This window comes from Bos indicus x Bos taurus, chromosome 7 (genome assembly GCF_003369695.1).
Source record: "Bos indicus x Bos taurus breed Angus x Brahman F1 hybrid chromosome 7, Bos_hybrid_MaternalHap_v2.0, whole genome shotgun sequence".
NCBI classification, from domain to species: domain Eukaryota; kingdom Metazoa; phylum Chordata; class Mammalia; order Artiodactyla; family Bovidae; genus Bos; species Bos indicus x Bos taurus.
This window is the reverse complement of record NC_040082.1, coordinates 53,097,012-53,124,864: the sequence shown is the minus strand read 5'-3', so window position 1 is coordinate 53,124,864 and position 27,853 is coordinate 53,097,012. Positions and strand designations below refer to the sequence as shown.

General features: G+C 37.2%; 2 protein-coding genes across 15 annotated transcripts in view; one reads left to right on the top strand and one right to left on the bottom strand.

The window, feature by feature from the left end:
* Window positions 1–18,165, top strand: part of TCERG1 (transcription elongation regulator 1) — a 51,830-nt gene extending 33,665 nt beyond the window's left edge. For 6 of the 14 annotated variants that reach the window (XM_027546077.1, XM_027546074.1, XM_027546068.1 and 3 more), the window contains 9 exons: window positions 230–319; window positions 3,512–3,630; window positions 6,977–7,127; window positions 11,559–11,723; window positions 11,975–12,157; window positions 13,575–13,754; window positions 14,411–14,494; window positions 15,811–15,911; window positions 17,079–17,676. In XM_027546077.1, the coding sequence (XP_027401878.1) occupies window positions 230–319; window positions 3,512–3,630; window positions 6,977–7,127; window positions 11,559–11,723; window positions 11,975–12,157; window positions 13,575–13,754; window positions 14,411–14,494; window positions 15,811–15,911; window positions 17,079–17,280 (1,275 nt within the window). In that variant the 3' untranslated portion in view covers window positions 17,281–17,676. Of the gene's footprint in view, window positions 1–229; window positions 320–3,511; window positions 3,631–6,976; window positions 7,128–11,558; window positions 11,724–11,974; window positions 12,158–13,574; window positions 13,755–14,410; window positions 14,495–15,810; window positions 15,912–16,714; window positions 16,811–17,078 lie in introns of all 14 variants that reach the window. The other 8 variants (XM_027546069.1, XM_027546066.1, XM_027546075.1 and 5 more) reach the window with 4 other exon arrangements.
* A 1,284-nt stretch (window positions 18,166–19,449) lies between these two features.
* On the bottom strand, window positions 19,450–22,689 carry GPR151 (G protein-coupled receptor 151). Its single transcript, XM_027546064.1, has one exon. It carries the CDS (start codon window positions 22,450–22,452, stop codon window positions 21,232–21,234), a length of 1,221 nt encoding a protein of 406 aa, XP_027401865.1. The 5' UTR covers window positions 22,453–22,689; the 3' UTR covers window positions 19,450–21,231.
* Between the last annotated feature and the right edge of the window lie 5,164 nt (window positions 22,690–27,853).

Genomic DNA, 27,853 nt, shown 5'->3' with positions numbered 1-27,853 from the left:
TGTGTTACTTCTATATAATATAGAAATGTTCAGAGCCAATTAGTGTGGAAATTTGCTTTTGCCTAGCCTCCCACTGCTTGTCATTTATTAGTGATGGAAACTGCAGTATGGTTTTTATTATGTGTCCTTTTTAAGTAGACGTCCCATAGATTTCAAGCAAAAATTATATGACCTTTCAGTTTTTAGAGCCAACTTAATTTATGAGGCAATACATTTTTTTATTTTAAAGGTGTCTGCTTTTTCAACATGGGAGAAGGAGTTGCACAAGATAGTTTTTGATCCTCGGTACTTATTGCTCAATCCTAAAGAGAGAAAACAGGTAAAATGAAAATAACAGTAAGAAATGTATATCCCTTGCCAGCATAACTTTTAAATTGAACCATTTCATACCTTAGTGACCCTCTGTGTGGACATTTCTGCCTCAGAAATACTTGGATATTTTTGCCATTATGGACATGGCTTTTGCCTCATGAACATTTTGTCCTTACGTTTCATATATACTGATGTTACACAAAGGTTTCAAAATCAGCTCATGTACATTTATTAATTTTTACTGGGCAATTCTTCCAAACTGATAGTTCCAGTGTTTGACCCTTCCCAACTATTATGTGTCAGTGTATACATATATATGTCTGTATTGTAGATAGACAAGACTCAGCATGTTTTATCTCACACGCTCTACATATACATCTGTTAAGTGGCAGCTGTTAGGATGTCTTTTCATAATTAACTTAATGGGTACTTCAGGTCTCTACTGAACTAGAATTATAAGAACTAGAGTTGCCTTATTACTGAGCTGCTGTTTATTCCCATTGTGATTCAGTGATATATATTTCATGGTGAATGCTTCCTCTAAAGTATTGCACACTGCGAACTTTTCTGAATTACCTGGACCACCCTGACACTGATCTGTGTAAAACGTTGAGTATGTTGAACCACTTGCTATAGTGCTGTTGAGGTACACAATTGCATTTGGTAGAAGTAGTGTTCATCTTCCATATTTATAATTTAATGGTTGAAATAATTTAGGTCTAATCATAGACTTTTTATGAAAAGAGGAAGTTTACACTATGTCAGAAATGTATTTGAGACTTGAAACAGGAAGACATGACTTTCCATATGTATTTACACCTGTATTTCATGCACAGTAGTCTTTTTTATTTTAAACGCTTTGTGTGTGATGGTCTCATTTTCACTCATTTGATGGCCCTATCAGAACCTGTAAATTAGCCTTGATTTTTTAGTTTTCTCCACTGTGCATTTCAAGTCTTATCAGCACGATCTACCTCCAAAACCTTTTCTAAATCCAACCTCTTATTTACCATTTCCCTCACTAAACCCTAATTCAAAATACTCTGATTGTGGTGCCTAACTGAACTCCTTGCCTCCTCCATTCTTTCTGTCCTCTGTAGTCAAGTTCTTATTCCACACAGCAGCCAGACTAATCTTAAAATTTAAATGACAAATTAAGGCAGTATTCTGTTGCTTGAAAAATGTGCACTGCTTACTGTTTTAGTTAGAATAAAATTTTCATGGCTGTAAGATTCTCTATATACTCATATCTGCATACTTCTCAAGACTCTTATGTTCATTTATTCACTGACACTGATATGCCTTGGCCAGTACTGGAATATTCTGATGCTTACTAGTCCCTCTTCCTGGAGTGTTCTTCCCCCAGGTGTTTGCATAGCTTACTAAATCATTTATGTTCAGATACTTGCCCAGATGCCTTCTGATTAACCTCTTTGCCTTCATTACTCTCAGTAGCACTCAGAACTCTCATCTAAAATTATTTTACCATCTGTCTTTTCCTACCACAACCTGGGGACTTTCATGTTTGAGAGTTTGCTTAGATGTCTTTGTAGACCCTGACTGCTAATGTTTAAGAGCAAGGCACTAAAATGCTCTTTGGGCTCTCTTAGCATCTGGGTGGGCTCTTATGAGTTTGGGCTTTACTGTAGAACAGTGGTTCTCAACCAGGGTTTTTTTTACACTGGAGGACATCTTAGTTTGCCCCAGTGAGGGAGGGCTGCTGGCATCTGTTGGCCAGGGATGCTTCTGAACATGGTCTGGTCAGTGCTGAGGTTGAAAACTGCCTTTCTGTGGGATGATTTCAGCTGGTTTATTGAGATCCTCTAGAGCAGGTCATTTTTAAGCTGGTGAGATCCTGGATAAGGACTGTGTCTTGATAACGTATGTTTTCTCAATCTAGTACGCCTCAATCCTAATTTATGTTCTCGCAGTCCAGAGACGATTTTGCCTTTTAGAGGAAGGGTCAGCAAAATTTTAACATAAAGGATTAGATAATAAATACTTTAGGTTTTGTGGGCTATGTGGTCTCTGTCATAATTGGTAACTCTGCTGTTGTAATGTGAGAACACCTGTAGATTTATGTAAAGGAATGAGTAGACACTGAAATTTGAACTTCATTTAATTTTATGTGTAATTAAGTTTTCAATTTTTCCCCCACCTTTAAAAATATCAGAACTCTTCTTGGGCTGTATAGAAACAGGCAGCAGGCCAGATTTGGCCAACAGATTGTGATTTGCTAACCCTTGCTTTCTAAAATCACTCCTTGCCTTTTACTGAGTTTCAAAAGTGCCCCAGATACATAAAGTTGGCAAGGGGGATCTAGTGATTAAACTGCTTTTTCAAAATCTTTGTTATAGCTGTACTGTGTCCTTACTTCATGGGTGTCTGGTGCTGTCAATTCTCGAGCTAGTGAAGGAGTCTCTGATTTTAAAAACTGGTTTCTTGGTTTCCTGACTGCTGGTTTAGAGTCAGCTTTCTCTTGTCTGCCAAATCCTGTATTGCCTCTCTATGTGCTTTTCTTTTTTTCTTCCATATGCTTTCCAAGTTCCCAGAGTTGCTGTTTCTTTTCCCCCATTTCTCTGTTCTTATTGATTTGTAACTTTAAAAAGGAGATCCTCTATCGTCATTTTATTGTTTCAAGAAAGCAGGAAATAGATATGTATGTTCAGTTCATAATCTTGACTGTACATTATTAAATGGAGAAAAATACATAGAATATATGTATTCTACGTATATACATACATATATATATGTATGCATGATTATATTTTGGTGAAAATAATTATATCTTAAAGAGAAGCACAGAAATAAAATTCCAGTGTAGATTCCATCCATATTGTTAATGTTTTTTCTAAAAGGGATTTGTGAAGACTGTGATTTCTCTTTAACTGTTTATATTGCTTAAAATTTTAAAAATAAACCTGTACTCAGTTTGTAGACAGGGAAAAGGGCTTTTAACTTTTTAATTCTGGAAGCCTAAACACAAGACTTGTATGGTTGTATAATTCTGTCAGTTGAAGCTTTAAAGTTGAGATTTGCTATAGATCATTGGCATATAATTGAGTTACCTGTAATTAATATATTTTTCCTATTTGGGGACAGATATTGACATAGCATTTTTTTTCCATAGATTCTATAGTTTGGTATTTAGAGTACCAATATGAAAGACTGACATCAATTTGTGTTTTTTTTGTAATAGGTATTTGACCAGTATGTAAAGACCAGGGCAGAGGAAGAACGCAGGGAAAAGAAAAACAAAATAATGCAAGCCAAGGAGGATTTCAAAAAAATGATGGAGGAAGCAAAATTTAATCCAAGGTATATGGTTTATTACTGTCAAATATCAAAGCATGTATGTATTTTCTCCTAGATCAGTTAAAATATATATATATATCTTTTGTATTTGGGGACATGAAAAGCTTCTTGTTTGATTATTGATTTCTGGCTTTCCAAGAATCTTCTTTCTTAATACATTTTCTTTGGAGGATTCCTGGTACTGGTTCCTGAGGCACTGGTTTTGAAGAAAGTACCTTGTTTTAAAAGATTCTCTTTGAGAATAAGTTTCTTTCTCTGAAACTAGTAAATGATTAAAAATCTACTGTCTTCTTAAAGATTTACACATAATAAATTGCAGAGCAGGGACATTATTTTGATTGAATTGAAATAATGTAGGATCATTTTAAAAATTTCTAAATGTGTTGATGATTGTTCAACACTTTTAATTGATTGTTAATATATATTGAATATATATGATGGCTGAAGAAAAGGAGACATTTTAAACTTATGTGCTTAGGATTATAATACCATCATCAATTATTGGATATTTTAGATATATGAACTTATGCATATATGCTGTTAAAGTAACTTGCATATGTATGTGTGTATTACCACGTTAAATCTTCAAAACAGCCAATATGATTTAGGTCCTCATATCCTATCTATTTTAGAAATAACGAAAGTAAGCTTTATACACATTAGGTCACTTGACTGAGTGGATGTGGAATTTCAACTAGATTCCAGTATTTTAAATTGCTATGAATATCCCAGAATATGGAGAATTTCTGAACTATGGGGTAGAATCATGGAATCTCTGGGTTAAATGGTACTGTTTAAGGGTAATAGAGTTTCAGACTCTCCAGGAGATCTTGGGCTTTTTTCTTAATCAAAAGAGTAGAAATTCATGGGTCCGTGTAGTTGTGACTGTTATAAAATATTTTTTGGAAGGTAGTTGAAGTGGTATTACATATTAGAGATTAGTAATTTTCTTGGATATTGTAATTATGGTAGAAAAAGGATTTACTCTCAGGAGATGCATGCTGAAATATTTATTGATGGAATTTCATGATGTCTACAGGTTACTTCCAAATGATTCAGCAGAATATATCCATAAAAACCCTTTATGGATCTGGGAATAATTGAGACTCCAATGAGATTTCTCTGTTGTAGATTTGAAAAGTTAAATCTTGCTGTATCACAGTACCCTACTAATATTGTTTTGGGGCAGATAAAATTGTTTGAGTGATTTTTACTATGCAGGTTATATCAGAAAGTAAAGCCATCAGGCACAGAACTTGAAGTCTTAGCACTTGGGGCATTGGGCTGTATTGCTAAATTGATGCATTTGACACTGGCATAGAGATTAGGACCCATTTTAGTAAGTAGGAAACAAAGAGGAAAAACTTACTAAAGTTGAGAAAATACCATCCATAGACTTCCTTTGAATTGGGAAAAGACCACAAGCACAGAACTCTAAAGCACTGGAGTTTATTCCAAGGGAAGGAATGACTGGGAAGAATTACCTAACTTTAGTGCCTTTTTTTTCTATGTCTTTTTTCTTTTTTGTTGGAAATTTCAGGTGTACTTCCTATGGTTAACTTTGAGTCATTATTACTCTTTCTCATCCATTATCACCAAAAACTATCCACCTAACTCTTTTCTGTAAAGAACTTTTATGCCATGTTTGTTATAAAGTATGTAGCAAAATGCTATTATAAATCCTTTGCAATAGCATTTTTGGAGTTAAAAGATGAGTCATATGAAAACATCTTTATGGAATCTAATGCTAAAACTTCATTTTAGTCTGTTCTGATAAAAAATTTACTACCTTTTTTTTTAAACCTATTTTAAGTAGTAGAAATATGTATCAAATAATTGAATTCTCACTTCATTGATTTTACATTTTTAAGAAGTTTGTTCTTTAATCATAGTAATACTTTGTCTTAAAATTATAAAGTAGGGTACCTAAGAAAATAGATTTATTGGACTTAATCTTTGTTTTAATACATGAGATAAAGTGTTTTATTTTTGTATTGATATAGATAGTTTTTAAAGGGAAAAGTAAGTTTTATTTTTCACCTCCAAAAATAAGCTAAACATGGGGAGCATTTGAATTCTTACTATATATAATAAGGTGAAAAGCTTCAGATATTGAAACATATCCAAATACATGAAAGCTTTAGAAATGCTTCTTTTATTCATGGAAAAACTTCTTTAATACTTAGTTTCATTGTCCCTCATAGACTTGATTTTCCATATCTCTGCTGAAGCTACATAATTGTTCATCCATTAAGATCATGTTTTAAATTCTTCGAACATATTTTTATTTAATTCTTCCAATGTAATTATAGCAGTTTAAAAGATTTGTCTATACCTCAAACAACATCTATGCATCTTGGGTTTCTTTCTGTTGCTTAAAGTTTCCCCCCCTCCTGTGAATCACGTTTCTTTGTATGTGTTGTGAGTTTTAATTGAATATTGAAAATTTTGGAATAATAGGTAGAGACTGTTACCTTCCTCTCAAGAGTGTGGATTCTTGTTTTAGCAGGCAGTTCAGTTAAAGGCTGATCACTTTACTTTTAGGTTTGATTTTATGCTGTTACTGTCAATCTCAGAAAGTGAGAATTGTTTTTGTCAAACTTCCAGCTTTGTCTCCCTGTGGATCTTTTGTGGGTTTTGTTGTCTTCATATTGTTCTTTTTCCAGCACTTCTTAGTGTCTAGTGTCTCTTTTTTGCTCTTAAGTATGTAGCAGTTTGTACACAGAGTAGTTTTTCTGCTGTTTTATAGCTTGGTCTTGGCTGTCTACTTACTCATGGGGAATTTCTAAATGGTATTTTTCTGGGGTACCTTCTTTCTACAGCTTCTTCCTCTGCCATTTTTTTTAGCACCCCCAACTCTGATCTTTGCTAGTTCTAGCTCGTGCGGATCACTGTACTCTTTTTGGACTCTAGCTGTTTGCATTTTGGGAAATTGTCCTGAGGCAGAGGGCCATGGGGCTTCTTACAGTTTTACTCTACCTGTTGTCCAGTACTTGAAATCAATTGCCTCATATATTTTGTCTGGTTTTATAGTTGCTTTTGGAGGGAGAGCTAATTCAGGAAGAGTTACTCAGTCTCATCTTAGAGTGGAACTAAATGAACTCTGATGTTTCTTGAAATACACAGATTTTTTGCTCTCCGATGTCTGTCCCCCTAACATCATGCTGATAGTAATACAAATCTCTAACCACGTTTTCACTCTTTAGCCCTTTTACTCCTTTCTGTTGGTAGGTGTTGGGACTCATTGTCTTGTTGGCACATACTCTTATTGGGAAGATGGTATCATCTGTTCCTTTCTTTAAGTAGAAATAGCTCTACCAAAGTTAGCACACTTGCCATTTTGTTGCAGAGTTACATTTAGTGAATTTGCAGCCAAGCATGCTAAAGATTCAAGATTTAAAGCAATTGAAAAGATGAAAGATCGAGAAGCCTTGTTTAATGAATTTGTGGCAGCTGCAAGGAAGAAAGAGAAAGAAGATTCGAAGACGAGAGGTGAGAAGGTAAGAAGGTTTTTAGTTCCAGTGGTGTGGTTAATGGGAGTATGAATGGGAAGGGACTAACCTGGTGCTGTTTCTAATCTCATTCATGGGCATAAATATTAAGTTGGCTAAAAGGTTCATCTGGTTTTTCTGTAGCATTGTATGTATGGAAAAACCCAAACAAACTTTTTGGCCAGCCCAATAACAAGATCCATATTTACTGTCTAGCTTTTAAAGTTAACTTTTACAGTTGTTTATATGTGTGTGTTTCACTGCTTCCATAATGCACAGTTAGTAATGTCACTAAACTGCATAGATTTCCTTTGTATTTTATTAATTCTAAGATGCCCATTAAATCCAGAACTGGTTATTAGGCCGTTCACTGGTGCTTGCCTGCTAGCATTTCAAGGTTCTTCATAGGCAGTAACATTTAAATTTTTCAAAAAGCATCTTTATATTTTTTTTGCCCTCTAAAAGATAGCATTTTAGTGACTTTCTAATCTTTTAGTAAACATACCTTACATATGAATTATTGCTTATCAGAATTAAAGGTCAGCTATTAAAGATTAATGAATTCCAAATGTCATTTGATAGCGGTGTCACAAATGAAGAGGAGCACACCACTGGGGAGGCACACTAGTAGGGAGGTGGCACCAGTGGTGCGTGAACCATCAAAACATGCAGCCTCTCCTCAGTGACGCTGTGTGCTTTTGAATGGAGAAAAAGAGCCTCTGAAGCTTTATTATTCTTGACATTTAAAATTGCCTCTTATTCCAGAGAGTTAAAATATTTCAAATTCTATTAAGAAATGTTGTTGTGGAAATACCACTCTTGTTGAAAAGAAGCCTCTTTAATTGAACAATAACAACAGTATTAAGTGAAATAACTTTTGTCAGAAATAATTGAAATTTCCTGATTATGTGATTTATTATGCTTCATGGTGGATTTTTCCAGAATCATTTCACTATTAACTTTTTTGGGAGTAAATGATGGTGCTTCTCAGAGGAAGATTGAGTTTTACTTAAGCATTTTGTCTGTTGAATTAGAATCATGTCAATGAATTGTTTGCTACAATTGACTTTTAGTAAGAACTTCCTGATATCATATGATTGCTTTTAAACAAATTGAATGTTTTTGCATTTATGACTGATACTCTTTCTCTAAGCATGTTTTTTGATAGCTATTTAATGTATTGTTTTATAACAAGTGAATAGACTTTACAGTTTTGTGCTGTGTGGCCTGTCAGTCGGTTTGGTCTGACAGCTGTTCAGTTACTGATAATGTAATTCTCTGATGAGGAAAGAATTGGCATCTCCCTGGTGGCTCAGATGGTAAAGAATCTGCCTGTAGTGCAGGAGACTTGGGTTCAGTCCCTGGGTTGGGAAGATTTCCTGGAGAAGGGAATGACTATCCACTCCAGTATTCTTGCCTGGAGAATTCCATGAACAGAGGAACCTGGCGGGCTGCAGTCCATGGGATCGCACAGAGTTGGACACACAATAAGCAACACTTCGTTACACTTGTGTGGTGCTTTTAGCCTTATGTGGTTCTGGTACATTACTTTTGGAGAGGGGGGGATCTTTTTTCTTATAAAGTAGTGAGAGTTGTGTCCAGAATGTGTTAATTAAAATAAGACATTAAATAAACATTACATCTGGAGAAGGTGATGGCACCCCACTCCAGTACTCTTGCTTGGAAAATCCCATGGATGGAGGAGCCTGGTAGGCTGCAGTCCAAGGGGTCGCTAAGAGTTGGACACGACTGAGCAATTTCACTTTCACTTTTCACTTTCATGCATTGGAGAAGGAAATGGCAACCCACTCCAGTGTTCTTGCCTGGAGAATCCCAGGGTCGGTGGGGCCTGGTGGGCTGCCGTCTATGGGGTTGCACAGAGTCGGACACGACTGACGCGACTTAGCAAAAACATCTAAATAAACTTAATTATTCAGCTTTGTTTTCTTTTGATTGTAAAATTTGAATTCTCTAAAGGTTTAGCCTTGTACTATTACATTTTGGGGGAAAAATAGGAAATTACTAAAGTGAAACTTTTCTTAGCCAATTTAAAGAATGCAAAGTCAATTACTAACTAGGTATTGAAAGTAGAGGTTTAAATGTATTATATTCTAATTTGAGAAGTATCTGGTTAATGAAGTTTTATCTCTTCATGACTGCTGCTGTATATTCTTATGAAGTATATTGGCAGTACATTAAAAATCTTTTTTAGTATTTATTTACTTTTGTCTGTGCTGGATCTTTGTTGCTGCACACGGGCTTTCTCTAGACTCAGCAAGTGAGGGCTACTTGTGCCACTAGTTGTGGCACGTGGGCTTTTTGTTGCAGTGGTTTCTCTTGCAGAGCAAAGGCTCTAGGGTACATGGGATTGACAGTTGCTCCTCGCAGGCTTCCTTGTCCCACATCATGTGGAATCTTCCCAGGCCTGGGATCAAACCCATATTCCTCGCATTAGCAGGAGGATTCCTTACCACTGGACCACCAGCGAAGTCCTGAAGTACATTTTTTAATTGCATTTTAACTGTGTATGATTGAATAGTAAACTGATACATTGGAATTTCTTTGTTCTAACTGGCTTTGTAACAGATAATTGAGTCAATAGCTGAATAGTAGTAATTGAAAGGTAATTTACTTGCTGAGTCAAAACTCATGAATGATACTGACTTTTGGTGAAATACTTTTTTTCTCTTTAATTGGGATTTTCAGACTAGAGTGCAGTCATCATTTTCATGTAGCTTTCATGGGTAGTTTTATTTAAGAAATGCCCCTAAAACTTGTACTGGGTGGTTTTGTTTACCAGAGTAGCTACCCTTGCGTTTTTGTTTGTTTGATAATAATTTTATTATTATTATTTTAATCAATTTTTATTAGTATTTGAAATAATTTCTTTTTTGGAACAACAGATTTGAAGTTGCATATAATGGGGTTAATCCTTTTGTAAAGTTGGCATTTTTCTCTCTTCCCTCTCTTTCAAATTACCTGCTAAACAATTTTTGTTACAGTGCACTTGACTGAGGAGACTATTTCTCCCTTAACTTAACAGCTTAGTTGGTAAGATGCTTTCATTTTTAGAGAGAGGAAAATAGGGACAATAGGGTCTTGAATTGTTGCTAATGATAATTGACATTTTATAGTTTAGAAGGATTCTTATTTGATGCAGCTTAGCTATTTTATTAACATAAATTTTGCCTTCTGGGAATTTAGTGTTCATTGTGTCATATACAAAGTAGATAAATGAACAGAAAAATTGTTAACATTGCTATTACATCAAGTTGCTATCTAGAAATCCTGGGTTTATGAGTTGTTTCTTATTAAAACAAAGTCAAGATCAGAGTTCCATGAGTGGAGAAATTCACTGAATAGTTCTTATCTTTTAGAAAATTCTCTAATACAGAAGCTCTGTTTCTTATAACCTTACAAGTGTTTGCCAAAGAGGACATCCACCTCCCTTTTAATCCTCTTGTAGGAGAAACGAAGTTACAGGGAGAAGTGAGGGTTGAAATAGACCTAAGGAATGATTCATTTTATTTTGTGCCCCCACAGAAATTCTGTTTCCATTCCTAATTTCTCATTCCTTTGTTCAGATGGGGAGACAGCATATTTAATCCCTACGGGGAAGAGAGGATCTTGACGTGGTCAGAATCCTCTGCTGAAATGAGTTTAGCTACCTCAGATGTCTTTGCTGGTAACGATACACAATAACCTAAATGAGACTGAATTTTAAAATGGATCCTCAAAGTGCATAGAAACAAATGCTTGTTTATTTTCTTCTTCTCGTATTAAAAAATAAAAAATACAAGTTGGAAGAGGCTTTCTAAGGATTGCACATGTTGACACTAAAGGATTGATATATAATATCTTTAGTATAATGTTACTAATTTGGTACTTAATTTGTTAAGAACATAATTTCATTGACACATATTCTGGTGAAGGCATACATGTTTAATGGCTAAAAACTGCAAGAAATCTGAATATAGGTTTTTTGTTTTAGAAATGACTAATTATAGAAATTATATAGTTTTCTTATACATATAAAGGTAAAAACATTGCTCTTTTTTAAAAGCAAAATATAAAAGTTTATTTTTTGTTTTTACACTTTTGACAGTAAGTTTCAGATTTGTAATAAGGCTTGCTGTTTGGGTGCAGCTGTTTGCAAATTCCTCTATTAATTTTAACAGTTGAATTAATGTACTTTTAAAAATATTCTTACCATATTGATGTTGAAGTATTTTTGCCATTTGTTCATAAGCCTGAATTTTAATTTCATAGAAGAGCAGTTCTGATACTTTTTTTTTTTTAACTAAAATTTCACTTTAAATGTATTAAACAAATTATTCTCATCTTTAAGGTCAGTGAGCTTTGTTCTAGTTGTAAATCTTTATGAAGAATTTCTCATGGCATATTGTTTTCCTCCCACCTTACACCTGTTTTGAAATATAGATTAAGTCGGATTTCTTTGAACTACTATCTAATCATCACTTGGACAGTCAGTCTCGATGGAGCAAAGTAAAAGACAAAGTAGAAAGTGATCCACGTTACAAAGCAGTGGATAGTTCATCCATGAGAGAAGACCTCTTCAAACAGTACATTGAAAAAATAGCCAAGGTAACCACTGTGTTTACTTTTATGGTAACCATGGAATAGTAAAATTGTTAATTGCATTATAAAGGTATTTGCTACTTCTTCAGGGTTTAGAATTTTCTTGTTGGTGTTCCTAATAGAACCTTTAGTAATTAATTTTGGAACAAGTGTTTAGGTATATTCTTGGTAAAAACTAGGTTTGAAACCTTATATTTGGCAAACTAGTTATTCTGTGGGGTCATATGTTAATGGAGTTGGTAATTTCATTTTTACAGAATTTAGACTCAGAAAAAGAAAAGGAGCTTGAAAGGCAAGCCCGCATTGAGGCAAGCCTTCGAGAACGAGAGAGAGAGGTTCAGAAGGCTCGTTCAGAACAAACAAAAGAAATAGATCGAGAGAGAGAACAGCACAAACGAGAAGAAGCTATCCAGAATTTCAAGGCTCTTCTGTCTGATATGGTATATATTACTGTTTTGCTTTTTTCTGTAAAATATTGGGTATTAGAAATCTTTTATATTACCTCATTAGTGGACACTTGAATATTCTTTAAATTGACTCAGAGTTGTAATTTAGTAAGTTACCTATAAAGTATTTTAAAAATGAGTACTTGATATTAACACCAATAGAATAGGAAATCCTAGTTATTTAATATTTTCAGAAGTTTGATGTTTTGTATTTGTAAAATTTCATAATCTTTTAGTCTCAGAGCGTTTAAAAAATTGTCCTTGATGAAGTCATCTTAAATCATCATACACTTGCATGGGACTTAAAAAAAAATCCTCCTGTATTACCCAGGTTGTTCAGATATGTAGGGTTTTTTGTCCCTACAGTGAATGCCCTCAGGCCACCCTGCTGTTCTGCTTGCTTTTTCCTCCTTGTCACTGTCTCTCCTACTATTTGTTTTAACAAGGCTCCTCTCATCACTCCTATTGCTTTCTCTGATTTCTTCCCTTGCTTCTGCTGGTCGGTTTTCAGTGATCTTTCTGTTTCCTGCGCAGTTACAGTTGTTTACTGTTTTCTCTCCCTGCCTCTGCTTCCCCCAGATTCATCCTCTTTATTGCAATCACAGAAATCTTTGTAAAAGGCACATCTGATTCTTGTCACTCTCCCTGTTGCTTGAAGAGAGTGAAGGTCCTTGCTACTCCTGGCAGTTCTTTTTCATTTTGTATTCCCAGTGCCAAGCTCAGTGTTCACTTGACATGTTTTTAGGTACTTGTTTTTTTTGGTAAATAAATGTTTTTATGTCTTTCTTCTTTATTACTTTTTTTTGTCTTTTCAGCATCCAGTATTTCTTAGCGTTGGCAGCAGTGTGACTTAACTTGTAATGCCGTTGCTATCCATGAAGCATGCCTTTCTGCTGGTTGCTGACCCAGCCAGAGCTATCACGTTGTCTGTTCTCTTATCTTCTTAATGATGTTCATTTCTGCTTTATGTGCAAGTGTCACTTCCAGGATATAGTTAAGTCCCAATTTGACCTTAAGAAATCTTTTTTTCCTTTGGTCTGGTGAGCTGCTTATGCTGTAAGACAGTCTATTTCCTCTCTTATTTATATCCATTTCTACTACTAGAAGTTGGTAAGATCTTCAGTAAAGTACCTAGGAACTTAAAGTTCTTAGGGACCATGGTTTATGGGAGATAACTTCTCTTTATCCTTCTTACCTCTCAGCCCATACTATATAGATTAGATGTGCTCTAGGAGATGAGATTTCTGGTTTTAAAGAAGTAGATTTTCAGTTACTGTTTGGCTAAGACGGAGTCATCAGAAGCTTTTTTTATTAAGTGTATTGTTCCTAAACAAAATAAATGAGTCTTTTATTGATGAAATATTAAAAAATAAGTTTGTCTTGGGTGATAGATAGCATTCTCTGTTTTTAGGTACGTTCTTCAGATGTGTCCTGGTCTGATACTCGGAGAACTCTACGGAAAGATCACCGCTGGGAATCTGGATCCTTGTTGGAAAGAGAGGAGAAAGAGAAGCTTTTTAATGAACACATTGAAGCACTTACCAAAAAGAAGAGGGAGCACTTTAGGCAACTTTTGGATGAAACTTCTGCAGTAAGAGTCTTCTACTTTTCTGCTCTAATCTGGATGAATCTTTGTTAATAATTCCTATAAGTAAAACACTGATGTGATTTTTAATGTCATTGTCTTTAGAACTATTACTGAAGTTCATGGGTTTTATGGCTCTTCTCTGAGTTTTTTAAGTAAAATGGTACTCTTACTATTTAGAACTTACTTCATTTTTATTTTGTATTCCCAGTGCCAAGTTCATATGTCCTCCCTTAGTAATTCCAGATGTTCTTATCTGTGTGTGAACATTGATGCTTCCTGATGATAGATTTAATAGATCCCTTCCTTTGCTCTATTTTCAGTTTAGTCCCCTTGTTTGGCAGTTTGTGCTCTCTGCAGGTTTTGCTCCTATTTGATCTCTTTTTTGGTGGTGGTTTCTTTCGAAGTTATGATATTGCCCATGGAGATACAGGGTTTGCAGTTAATTGTCATAGGTCACCTTGACAGTATGGCCATGAAAATAACTTGTGGCAAGCCAACAGAAATTGCATTAAAGCTGCCTCCCTCTCCCTCACTGGTCCCATTACACTTGGGCCTAACGAGAGATTGCAGATCATTGTGTGATATGATGTATGCATGTGCTGCAGTACCACCCCTCAAGAAAAGTCAGTTCTGTTTTTTTATTCACTTGTCTTTCAAAGATTACCTTAACATCCACGTGGAAAGAAGTTAAAAAAATCATTAAGGAAGATCCTCGGTGCATTAAATTCTCCTCCAGTGACAGGGTAAGAAAATTTTGTCTTGAGATTTACTTTCAGTTTATAAATATTAATTGGGTGCTTAATCAGCAGCACTAGTATCTTGACTAAAATAAAGTTGATGGTTTTAAGTGAATAATGTTTAAATGTATGAGAAATAAATCTTGAGTTTTAAGTTTATATTTTCTTTCTTGTATGATATCATTAGCAAGACAACACAAGAGGAACTTTAAAATTTTAATCCTTGAGTTTAAACCTGATCCTTGGGTTTAAACCTGTGTTTGGGGATCTTCTAAAAGATTTAATGAAGCTGTAGTTTTTATTTATTGTATAGTCAGGTCCCACTAGATATATTCAGGCTGGCAATTGGTGCTAGGCTACCAAAAGTGCTTAACTCTTACAGCCACGCTAGCAGAAAAACGTAACATGATCTCTAGTTCTTAATGTCCCAGAAACTTAGGGGAACCTCAGCTGTGTGAACCTTGTAGAAGCCCTCTTCTGGTACACTCTGACTCCGCTGTAGGAAAATAACTCACCAGGAGTCTGAATTAGTGAATGATGTCAAGGAAAGTGTAGCTTATTCCCGTCCATTTTGTCCCTCGGTGTTCATATTTTCCTTCTTCCCATTATTATCCGTCCTGGTTGGTTTCTTTAGGTCTAGAGTTCAAAAAGCCCATGATCTAATATTCTTCCCCCTCCTACTCCATTAAATTTTAGATGTATGGACCACAAAATATACATGATTGGAAAAGTATGGTAGACAGATAGCTGAGAGATCCATGCAGTCAGTTTCTTTAACTTTTCTGATTGTTTAGAATTAATCATACCTTTTTAAAGCTCGGAGTTTCTGCGTGTCTTTGCTGGTCCCTTACTAAGCTCTCTTACTGAGCTAAATGCTCAGTTGAGCTTACTAAAGTTCTGAGTATTACTTTATAAATTATGCCACATTATTTTTGTGCTTGAAGATATACAGTCTTTAGGAATGTACATTTAACTCTTAATTTCTGTATTTTTAAGAGTGTCTACCACCTGAAGTTGTGATGAAGGGTAAAGGAGATATTTTATAAAAGCCTCAGCACAGTGTAGCATGTAGCAAGCCCCCAAATATGATTATAACATAAACCATACGTTAGCTGCTACTAATATATGGTTTCTTATTCTTGTTTTTTACCTTTAAAGTGTACACTGAAGATTTTACTTTTAATGAATGTTGCATGAACAGAAATGTGTCTTACTGCTTTTGAATTTTATGTTGTGACTTATCGGTCATTAGTTTAATAAATAATTGATAATAATTCTGGAATTAGTGGAATTTTCCCCCTAATCTTACTGTCTTTTTGCAGAAAAAACAAAGAGAGTTTGAAGAATACATCAGAGACAAATACATCACAGCCAAAGCTGACTTCAGGACACTTTTGAAAGAGACCAAATTTATAACATATAGGTATGTGCAATGAAATGTTTCATATCGCCAGTCATTGTCTTTACTAGTCCTACTCTGATGGCCAAGCATACTTTGCATTCACACACATGGTGACATTGTTAATTTTTAGGAATAAGAAGAAGCCAACTTTTCTCAAAGGCTGAATACAGCCCATATTTACCTTTTTTTTTTTTTTTTTTTTTAAGAAAGGGCCCAGATGTTAATTCTTATTTTGCGTTACCCACCCATCTATTTTTTAAACACTCTTTTGTTTTTACTTCACTGCTTTTTCAGAAGTATTTTCAAATACATAAAAATTGTATTTCATGAAGAGACTTAAAAAAAAAAATCTTTCACTGTCAATTATCTTTCCTCCTCTGAAGACTAAATATTTAGTGTGTTCATTCTAAAGCTTGAAATCATCCTATTTAAACTCAGCAAATGCATTTTTTCTCAGATGAAAGCAGTTTGCTGGATACTTTTAAATTAAAACTTCAAAATTATAAAATCAGCACTTTAAAACAAGATTTTGCTGTAACATCCCCAATAGTTCCCCACTCCCTAACAAGTTGTCATCGGGAAAACAGTTTTATATCGCTTAGCAGTCAGTGTGCAGGAAACTTTTGTTTCATGCTCCAACTTTTCTTATAAGAGAAAAATTTGAAACATCTTAATGAAGGGTATGCACGGGAGGATAGATAGTGCTGAGGGTGTGGTTTTTAGGATTTTGTCATTGGATTTTTTGGTCAGGATCCTTAATGTTTTGCATCAGCTTGGGCTTTTAAATTAGATGTGAAGTAAGACTTCTTTCTACATTTTTGTAGTTAATTTAGTGAAAGATGTGAAAGTGAAAAAGCTTGTGAAAGATGCTGGGATTGGCAGCCCCGCAGACTGAAGTCCTCTGTTCATCCACAGAACAGGTACAGCACGGGCAAGGTTACCCACCCACCCTCAGCCCTGATCTGGAGGGACCACCAGCAGGGGTGGGAGGGTAATTCAGCTTCTGAGGCCCTTTCACTCCTTGGAGTCTTTGCTGAGGCGACTTACAAAGGTGACCACTGCAGTGAAATTTTTCTTTAAAAAAAAAAAATGGAAACACAATTAGGAACTAGATGGACATTTCCAGTTCATTTCTGAAAGACCTATGAACAGCAGTAAGTAATTCTTGAACTTCTTTTCTTATTTCAGATCCAAAAAGCTAATCCAGGAATCTGACCAGCACCTGAAAGACGTAGAAAAAATTTTGCAGAACGACAAGCGGTATCTAGTACTAGACTGTGTGCCAGAGGAGAGGCGTAAACTGATTGTGGCATATGTGGATGACCTGGATCGCCGGGGTCCACCCCCACCTCCCACAGCGTCAGAGCCCACAAGACGATCAACAAAATAATTTGGAATACTCTTCCACAGGGTGTCTGTTCATTCAAAACGCTTGCATGAGCCAGTTTTCAGGTTTTTACGTGTATGTGCATTAGTCAGACTATTGCAGAACCATCTGATGAGCAGAAGGAGAAGCATCCGTAAACAGTTTCTGAACAGAGAACACTTTGGAAATATTTATGCTTTTCTTTGTATGGCATGACTGACTTACATACTCAAATATAGGCTGTCTCTAGTAAATCTAAAATCTTGAAGCTAAAAAATCATCCTTTTATGAGATGTGGAAGTCAGTGACTTTTGGTGATGTTCTTTCTAGCAGTGTTACAATACATGCAAGACGTAAGAGCATTTGTGGTTTGAACTTGCAAGATGCAAATACCACAGATTCCCAAAAAAAAAAAAAACCTAAGTTAGGGTTTGTTTTGTTTTGATTTTGTTTTTTAAAGCGGGTAAAAGAAAAAAACACTGAAAATTGAATTCTTATCTTCCAGAGGCTAAGATTATTATAATGGACATACTTTGACCTTTGTCTCTAAAGAATACTTTAGTTTCATTTGTTCACTTATGTGCTTTGATTATCCCCTTTGAATTATAGGCCAAGTCTTGTTGTTTAGCCTAAGAGAAGATTTATTTAGTAATTTCTTCTCAGGTATGGAGCCACAGTCGTAACTAACATGTTGGCCAGACTAGGACTGCTGGTTAAACACATTTTATTCACCATTAAGTGATCTTTATCAATATTCTGGATTAGACAACAAATTACCTTTCTTGGATGTTCCTTGTAAACTATACTCCTATTTGAATGTTAATTTTTTGTTTCTAAAGTTTAATTTTAAGATGTTTGAATGTTCAGTTTATGTATTTGAACTACAATAAACCAACCCTTTTTATATATGTGGATTGTATATGATTATTGTTATATAATGTATAAATACTTCTTTTAAACCTGTTCTTAAAAGCAGCAGCAAATGCAATTTGGCGCAAAGAAGGTTTGAATCTTGAGTATCACGTCATTTTAAAAGGCTTGAATATAATAAATTACTTGTACCATAAAAGGGAAGAAATTTATAAAGAACCATTTTGGTGCTCAGTCTCTTAGCAATATCATATTGCTTCATAGCAAGAAGATGCTGATTTTTGTCTGTTTTCTTGTTCTCATCTTTTATATTAACATATTGATGAATGCCTTTTTGGATTCCTTTCAGTGTGTTGAGTGCATCATACCATGAAACTTAACTTTGATTCCTGGTTACTCTGTCTGGCTTTACCTCTCCAGTTTAGAAAGATCTCTATTTCATTCCTTCATAGATTTCTAGTTTGAATCACCACCATAAATAAAATGTTTAAGAAAAAATATATGTTAATAGGATAATTTATTTTCCCTGTTATCTCACACCTTCTACAGTGGTGACAAAACCTTAAAAAGGGACGGCAGTAGATATGTTTTATATGCATACAGACCCAGACACACATCACACACATACAAAAACACAGTCACATCCCTGTGATATAGTGCTTAGCTTAAATATATTAAGCGCCACAGAAATTATGTGGACTCTTATATGTAGAGTTGGCTTCCCTGGTGGCTTAGATGGTAAAGCTTCTGTCTGCAATGCAGGAGACCTGGGTTCAATCCCTGGGTCAGGAAGATCCCCTGGAGAAGGAAATGGCAACCCACTCCAGTACTCTTGCCTGGAAAATCCCATGGATGTAGAAGCATGGTAGGCTACAGTCCGTGGGGTCACAAAGAGTTGGACACGACTGAGTGACTTCTCTTTCTGTATGTATAAACCCAGAATGGATTATCTACGATTTTAACCTATAAAATTGGTAGTTGATGGGATTTTTACATAAATCTATTTGAGTGACTCTGAAGTCTGAAGTGAAACTGAAACTGTGTGACAAAAGAAACAACTATTATAGAACTAAGAGTGACTTACAAAGGTAAAGTTTTCTAGAATATTTATTTTGTTACTCTGAAATCCACATAGTATTGTGTGCCTGCTCAATACGCTCTGTTTCTCACTGTAGAAAACTGTGAAGAAAATGATTTCGTGATACCTATTTTAGTTTCCTACTTTTGCTGTAAAATACTTGGAATTAACTTATCACATAGGGTATAAATCAAACTTTTCTAGGCAGATTTCTTTAAGGGGGCAGGTCAAGACTTTGTATATTAGGTGTTTTTTTTTTTTTTTTTTTTTTAATTGATTTGGAGTATCAGGTTAGTGTCAGGTTACAACACAGTGATTCAGTTTTATATATATATATGTGTATATATACACACACACACACATATCTATTCTTTTTCAGGTTCTTTTCCCTGTAGGTTATTACAAGATAACAAGGATAATTCCCTATGCTATACAGTAAGTCCTTGTTTATCTCTTTATTAGTAATGTGTGTATGTTATACCTAAACTCATAATTTACCACATACACACGCCCCCATTAGGTTCTTGTTAAATTGTGTTTATTGTAGTTACATTGTGTTTCAGTATCTTCATTTTGATTTGGTGCTTACCAGCAAACTTTTTAAGAATACATGATTCCTTGCTCTCTGATACCTGTGCCAGTGTTAAGTTCTCACCTTCCTGTAAAGCCCCCGTGTGCTAAATGATAATTTTGAAAGCAGCATTCAAGACAAAGCTTAAGTCCAAAACTATCTGAAGCAAAACATAATGTGTTTATTTGTTTACAAGTTGAAATAGTGAAAGCGTACATCCTCCATTTACTATAGATAATGATCACAAGTCTTTAATTGAGATAGTTCATCACAGTTTTGAAGGTAATTCTATTATATAACTATTGCCTCTCAAGACAGTATTTTAGATACCTGTGTTTGTTGTAGTTTAATGTGCTTTTGTGAGCCTTAAAATGAAATGTATGAACCAAGGCAAAAAGCCCTGTCTATAAAAGTAAATTATGACCATTTATAAAGAATAAACAAAGCCACAGACTGTACATTAAAAAATTCCATCCACAGCATGTTTTTATAGTTTCTCCATTGCTTAGCCTAAATGTAGTTTTGTTTTCTCCAGAGAGAACTCAGTGAAAATATCCCAGAATTCCATTACAGAGTAGCCAAAAATCATGGATAAATATCATTTTTATATTTAATAGGGGAAGACATGTATCATAATTGTTTTATTGGGTTTGTGTCATCATGCAATACATTTAATGGTTAATGCTTGTTACTCAAATTATACTGATAATATATTTGGAAACACAAAATTTAGTTTTACTGCTTAAGTTCAGTGTTAACTGCTAAAATCCCCAGACTTAGAAACTGGAAACTCACTGAGGTGCTTTAAAAAGATCAGTGAAGCAGATTTTTGCATGAGGCAAAGTCTGAATTTACTTAGACTTTGCCTGTAAAATAAGCCATGGTTTGAAATTAGCTCAGGATCAGAATAAGGATGTTCCTTATTCTGCAACACACAGTCATGGAAATTATGGATTTTCATCAAGTAAATTAACATTTCTAAAGCAAATGAAGATAACATTAAAATTTACATGTTAAATTTAGAAGTAAATTTTGAGCTCTGGTTATGTGAAATAAGGTTTGATAGGTAAAGTTAGAATTAGCAGGTTCAGGAAGAAACTAAAAGGAAGGAGACTGAGCCTCTGACAGATAAGCTTTACTCCAGCCAGTACACAGCTGGCCCTACAGACTACCCAGGGAAACAGCCCCTGTGGACAAGTGAAAAAAGAGCTGGCCTTTCTAATCAATCACTTCTGACAGAAGCATCTTAAATACAGCAGTTAAATCTTTGACAGCCAGATGATAACATAGTTACTCTAATATGATGTCCTGCTTAACCAAATTGTACATTTTGCAAATGCAGACTGCAAAGCATTTTTGTAATTCCTAATGGTATTCGACTATGTTTCATATGGCAATGTCAGTGGTACTCATAAGCATTATAAATAAATACAGTAAACACTATTTTGCTTTGGAACTATTTATCACAGTCTCCTGTCTCTTGATCTTCGTGTTCCCAGGGGATAGGGTCATTGTCCTCTACACAAGGGACTGTGTCTCTGTCATGCCAAAACTGCTCGACATCAGGGAGGATGGGAATCTCTGCCTTCTCGGCTTTCTCTTTGCTGACGGAAGGAGAGCCAGTTTTCTCTTTCTCTGACATAGATGGTGGGGATTCCAGAGATGGAATACTGTCACGAAGGACCTGGGAGTTACCAGCTGGTGTCTCCTGAGACTCTGAAGCAGGTGGATGTTTTTTGGTTATCATCCATTTCCATATGCCTTTCAAGCCTTCCTTGAACTCCTCTGACATCACTAGAAAAATGAGAGGATTTGCTGAAGAGATGGAAAACATGAGGACTTGAGACAGGGCTATAAAACCCTGTGGTGGGGCTGGGCCTCCAGCCTTCAGATGCCAAATCCACAGCCAGGCTATCCACTCAGGGAGCCACAGGATAGCAGAGGTGATGGCAATGCTCAGCAGCATCACTGTGAGTTGCTTTGAACGCATCTGGTTTCTAAGATTTTGAGTTTTAGTTCCTCGTTTCTGACATTGGCCATAAGCTCTCCAGAAATAAAAGCTGGCAGAGAGTAACGGGAGGCAAAATGCCAGCAGCGGGTAGAGCTTACCAAACGTTGACGTGAACTCTCTCGCCACAGCGGGCACATCCACGAGGCACATTTCCACACCTGCATGATGCCTGGTGGTGGTGAAGAACCATTCTGGCAGGGGTAGCAGGCTTGCCACAGCCCAAATGGCCACCAGCACTGACCAGATGGTGCAGTTGTGGATACTTACTGGTTTGGCTGGGTCACATGCATACATGAAGCATACCTTGGCTACTGCAACGATCGTCAGGCTCTTGGCTGCCATGCACGTGTGGATGAACCAGTCAGAGGACTTGCAGACAAACCAGCCCAGGTCCCAAACACCTCTGGAGTATGCTGTAGCTCGGACAGGTGCAGAAAACAGCAGGAGAGAGAGATCAGCCAGGCTGAGGTTGAGAATCAGGGAGTGGATCATGGATGGCTTTCCTTTCCAAGCACTGTGGAGGAGGATGCCAATGACACACAGATTCCCCACGAAACCCACCAGGCAGACAGCCACCAGGAGAGCTGGGACTACTGTCCTCCAGTCCTTGGAGTCTGAGGGCAGGTACCCGCCGGCAAAGTGGAGGTGAGCAAAGGACACGTTCATGGTGTTGGAGTTGGAGTCTGCCAGGCAGCTGTCAGTGCACCCCCTTCCATCTAGTGCCTACGTGCAAAAGTTAGCTTCTTTTTGTCTGTCTGCCTTGGCTCTTTGGTGTAGGAAATACATACGTCATCATCAGTGTCCAATGACACCTCTGGGCCCTCCCCTTGCTTTATTCCCTGAGAGCAGACTGTGAAAAAGGTTGACTGCTAAGCTCTTTGCTGTGTGTGCTAGTCCTTGACTGCATTGAGTGACAAGCAGCAGGAGCTCATGGTTGCTGCTCATTAGCAAGTCTAATAACATTGTCAGCCCAGCGGAGTGAAAAACTCCCCGATAGACCCATCAATGATAAATGAGAACATACATGTAAGTGGGTTATGTTCCTGGGGGGTCGCTAGAGACAGTCAAGGTAATTATTTTCAACTAGCTGATTTTAAATCTAGACCCCCATCTGTAATACAGTCAACACCACAAATGAGTAACCCACTTTAATCACCTGCACGGCTTGATCCAGCAGGTCTGGGGTAGGGCCCCCAAACTTGCATTTCTATCAGGTTTCCCAGGGATGTTATGATGTGAGTCTGGGACCACACTGTTCAAGGAAGAACTGGTGCTTCCCCTTTCGGCTGCAGGAATGAGCTTCCTCTTCTTTTACCCAAACCTCACCACCACTTCGGGTAAAGAATCCATCTGCCAATGCAGGAGACATGGGTTCAGTCCCTGAGTCAGAAGATCCTCTGGAGAAAGAAACAGCAACCTGCTCCAGTATTCATGCCTGGAAAATTTCAATGAACAGAGGAGCCTGGAGGCTATTGTCCATGGCCGGACACGACTTAGCGACTAAACAGCACCACCACTTCAGCCTTATCAACACCTGGCTGAGATCAAATGCGCAGAACTGGATAATGGGAAAAAAAAAAAAAAGCTGCTGGTAAGAAGTCCTATTAAAAAGTCTAATTATGGATTACTCTAAGTTTAGTCTATTGTGAATTTTTTAGAGGTGATTTTAGAACAGTGCATTAAAATGAGTTTACTTACTAAGAAGACTTTTAAACCAGTGATGGTGATTAAACCAACCAAATGTTGAATTAGATTTTCTTTTAGAATTCCTAAAGGATTTATGGAGACAAATGAAATAAAAGAAAAATAATTTATTTGCAGAAGGCATGTAAGAGATTTTAAAGAAAATGACATTTTAAAGTTGGGAAAATAAAAAAATGATTCTAGAACCAGTCTTGAAATTTTATAATAGGCAGTGGAAAGATACTCTGGAGGAGGTCAGAGGAGCTGGAATTGTTCATGGAGAAGAGTTTGTGGAATTGAAAGGATTTTGAGGTCTACTCTGTGCTGAGTCAGAAATGCTTAGTGTCATATGGTGGAAAGTGTGCTGAGCTCAGAATCTGACCTCTAGGTTCTGGTTTTAACTCTGCTTTCACTAGTTTTTCTCTGGAAATTAAGGATGACATTTAAAATCTCCCTAAACAAAAACAAAAACAAAAACAAACTCCCTGAAATCCCAGAACTCAACAAGTATTGACTCAATAAAAACATATGGATATCAGGAAAGCTGTCAGTGGTTCTTGATTATCTTTTCTGTTTTCCTTTCCCTCTAGGAAGTAGTTGTGTCTATGAAACAGTGGAGGTAAACGTCTTGTCCCAGCAACTCACAGTAATCTCTAGTTAGTGCTGTGGACAGTGATATATCAAGTCTCAGCAGCACCATTTTTGGGAGTGAAGAGGCCCACACCATCATATGGGAAGGCAAATGGTTGGGGGCAGGGTGTGCAGAGAAACACCCTGAGTACTACTTAGAGCAAATGAATGTCTTGTGAATTACAGGCTACAACAGAGCTAGTTCTACTTGATGTACGTGGAAGAGATGAGCTCAGGACCAGAAAGCATATACTACTTTGCATTATGGCTTATAAACTTGAGATGGTCAGGCTCCTGAAGATACAGAAAACAAAAAGCTAAATGAGTTTGAGAAGGCTTTAACAGCATGGAAATTTGATTCTAACTTTTTATTTTGAAATAATTGCAAACTTATAGGGAAAAATGCAAAAATAGTACAAAGAATTATCATTCTGATTTTCCAGCTGTCAACAGTTTTTCACGTTTGTGCTCGTGCCCTCTCTGCACACACACACACGCTTATATGCATATATATAGACACATAAACATATATATTGTTTTCCGAACCAATTGAGAATTGGTTTTCAGAAAATTTTGAGTTTTCTTCCTGGATTATCATTAGATATAAAAATCAAAATGAGACTATGTGCTTATGGCAAAAAGGAATTCTTTCCTTTGGCAATACTCATCACCCAACCCAAGCTTCTGTTTATCTTCTGATATACCAGCACTTGTGCATCTAGACACTACACAAATATAATATGTAGCAGTATGTGCCTTATATCCACTTTTTGTTTTAACATCATTTCCATTGACAGGATAAGTGTAACTTAGCCAACCTAAAAGAAGAATTACATCCTATGCATTTTTCTTATTTATATCATGAATTCAAGTTATTTTGATCTTTCTTCATAGCATATAGTTAAAAAAAATTTTTTTTAATACAGTATTCAATTGTATGCCTGGTGGACATTTGCCAAGTTTCCTTATTTTTATTTATTTTTGGAAGTTGCCTAGTATGTGAAAGTATAAGTGTTAGTCACTCAGTTGTGTCTGACTCTTTGTGACTCCTTGGACTGTAGCCTGCAGGCTACTCTGTGGCATTCTCCAGGCAAGAATACTGGAGTGGGTAGATATTCCCTTCTCCAGGGGATCTTCCTGATCCAGGGATCAAACCCAGGTCTCCTGCATTGCAGGCAGATTCTTTACCATCTGAGCCACCAGGGAAGCCCCCCTTTCTTATTTGATAGAAGGGATCTTGGAGAGAAATGATTTGGATGAGATGGATGGAGAAGTACAGTAAAAATACTTAGAGTATTTGGGACGAAAAGTGAAAACAACCCACCACCCCCACCCCAAAATACTGGAAACAGCTCTCCACCTGTTGGTGAATGGATAAAGAAATGGCTGTATTCACACAATAGACTAGTATTTAGCAATATAAAGGAATACATGCTGCCACGTGTAAGAACCTCACAAATACTATGCCAACTGAAAGAAGCCAGAGACAATGACGTATTGTGAGATTCCATTTATATGAAATGTCCAGAAAAGGCAAATCTATAGAGATGGAAAGTAGAACAGTGGTTGCCTGGAGCTACGGGTGGGAAATGGGAGTGACTGCAAATGGGCACAAAGCATCTTTTGGGGGTAAGAAAAATGTACTCAGTTGGGATTGTGGGGGGTGGTTATACAACTCTGTAACAATGTACTGAAAACCTTGAATTGTACACAAAATGAGTGAATTTTATGGTATGTAAATCATACCTCAATGAAACCTTTTTTTAACATGAGTTATTTGGTATGGAGGAAAGGTAAAGAGCAGATGTCATAGCTCTTAGAATGCTGAATGACCTCCAGTAAGAGGGAATATCCCATTCTGAGACTGTGATTAAAGTATATTATGTGGAGCCAGGGAGAGACTGTGATCTGGCAGGACCAAACCAAAGGGCAGTACTAGGTGGGAAAGGGCTGTGGGGAGAAGGGAACCCCAGAATGCTGGGATTCAGAACCTTGAGGCTTGGCTTCCCCAGCTTGGAAATGGGCTTTCATTGGAGCCTTCTCCCTCTGTTTCCACACTCCTGCTGAGAAACCAGCAACAGGGCAGCCACCCCCAACAAGGACCTCAGTTGGGTTCCAGTCTACACTTCCTTCTCCTAACAGGGACAACACCCGCAGTGATGATGCCAAGAGATAACCCTTGGAAATTGAGAAACGGTAATAAAAAAGATAAATTTGAGCCATAGACACGCCCCATTTCTTTAAAAATTTTTAATTTACAAGGGACCTCAGCCAGCTCAAAAGAACCAAGGCAAAGCAAACTGGTGGCTAAGATTTTAAGTGGCTCCTGATAAAAACAGAACTAGGTGTGAGCTCTTGCTGATGCTGTGCTGCTAAGTCACCTCAGTCGTGTCCGACTCTGTGCGACCCCATAGACAGCAGCCCACCAGGCTCCCCCGTCCCTGGGATTCTCCAGGCAAGAACACTGGAGTGGCTTGCCATTTCCTTCTCCAATGCATGAAAGTGAAAAGTGAAAGGGAAGTCGATCAGTCGTCTCTGACTCTTAGCGACCCCATGGACTGCAGCCTTCCAGGCTCCTCCGTCCATGGGATTTTCCAGGCAAGAGTACTGGAGTGGGGTGCCATTGCCTTCTCCGTGAGCTCTTACTAGGAGCAGGTAAAGTTTATCCTATAGCTCAGTTCCATCCAGGGAAGGGGGAATAATAAAAACATCCATTTTTTTGAGTGAGTCCTCAGTGCCCATCATTGTGCTAAGCATTCTATGCCCCAAATCTTCACAACAGTTCCTAAAATACTATCATTTTCTCCTTCTTACAGGTGATGACCTTGGGGCATAAAGAGGTGAATAACTGGCCTAGTAGGCTTTCCTGGTGATTCAGGGGTAAAGAATCCGCCTGCCAATGCAAGAGATGTGGGTTTGATCTCTGGGTCAGAAGGTTCCCTGGAGAAGGAAATAGCAACCCAATCCAGTATTCTTGCCTGGAGAATACCATAGACAGAGGAGCCTGGCGAGCTATAGTTCATGAGTTCTCAGAGTCAGATGTGACTTAGCAACTGAACAACCACAAACACCCCCATGTGAATGTAGGTTGCACAGCTACTAGATGAGGGAGTTGGGACAGAGACCCCCATGGGTCTGACCCCAGAGTCGGGCTTCCAGAGTGAGTATTGGTAAGCTGTATGCTGCTATTCTGCCCCACTAAGAACGTTCTGGGTACTAACTGTTCTCTAAACACTACAGTTGTGAAACTGATCCAACCAAGGCCGATATTCTAAGGCCCAAATAATGGACTATAGGTCACTTCAACAAGCATGTTTTGAGCCCTTGTGCACTGGGAATATAAAGCTCGTGTATTCTTTTCTTCTTTTCTGGGGACCTGGAATCATGAGTTTAGGATGGAGCTGGGACTGATGTACCTGGGTCTCTAGTGGCAAGTTGGGGACCTGGAATACCCTGGGTCTAAGAGGAAGTGGGGTGCTTCCGGTTCCTGAGTCCAAGAGAGGTGCTGGGTATAGGGGATCCCTGAGTAGAGAGGGAGCTGGCCCTCGGATCCCTCAGTCCTAGCGAGGGGACAGGTACGTTGGGCCCCATCGTCTTGAGTGGGAGTTGGAAACCTGCATGATGCTTGGGTTCAGGAGAGAAGCTGAGGGCCTAGGATCAGAGCTTGGACCTTATATGAAGCAGGTGTGAGGTGTGGAATTAGAGTGTGGTTCCCTTGGTCCTAGGAGGGAACTGAAGGCCCTAGCCTCTTGCG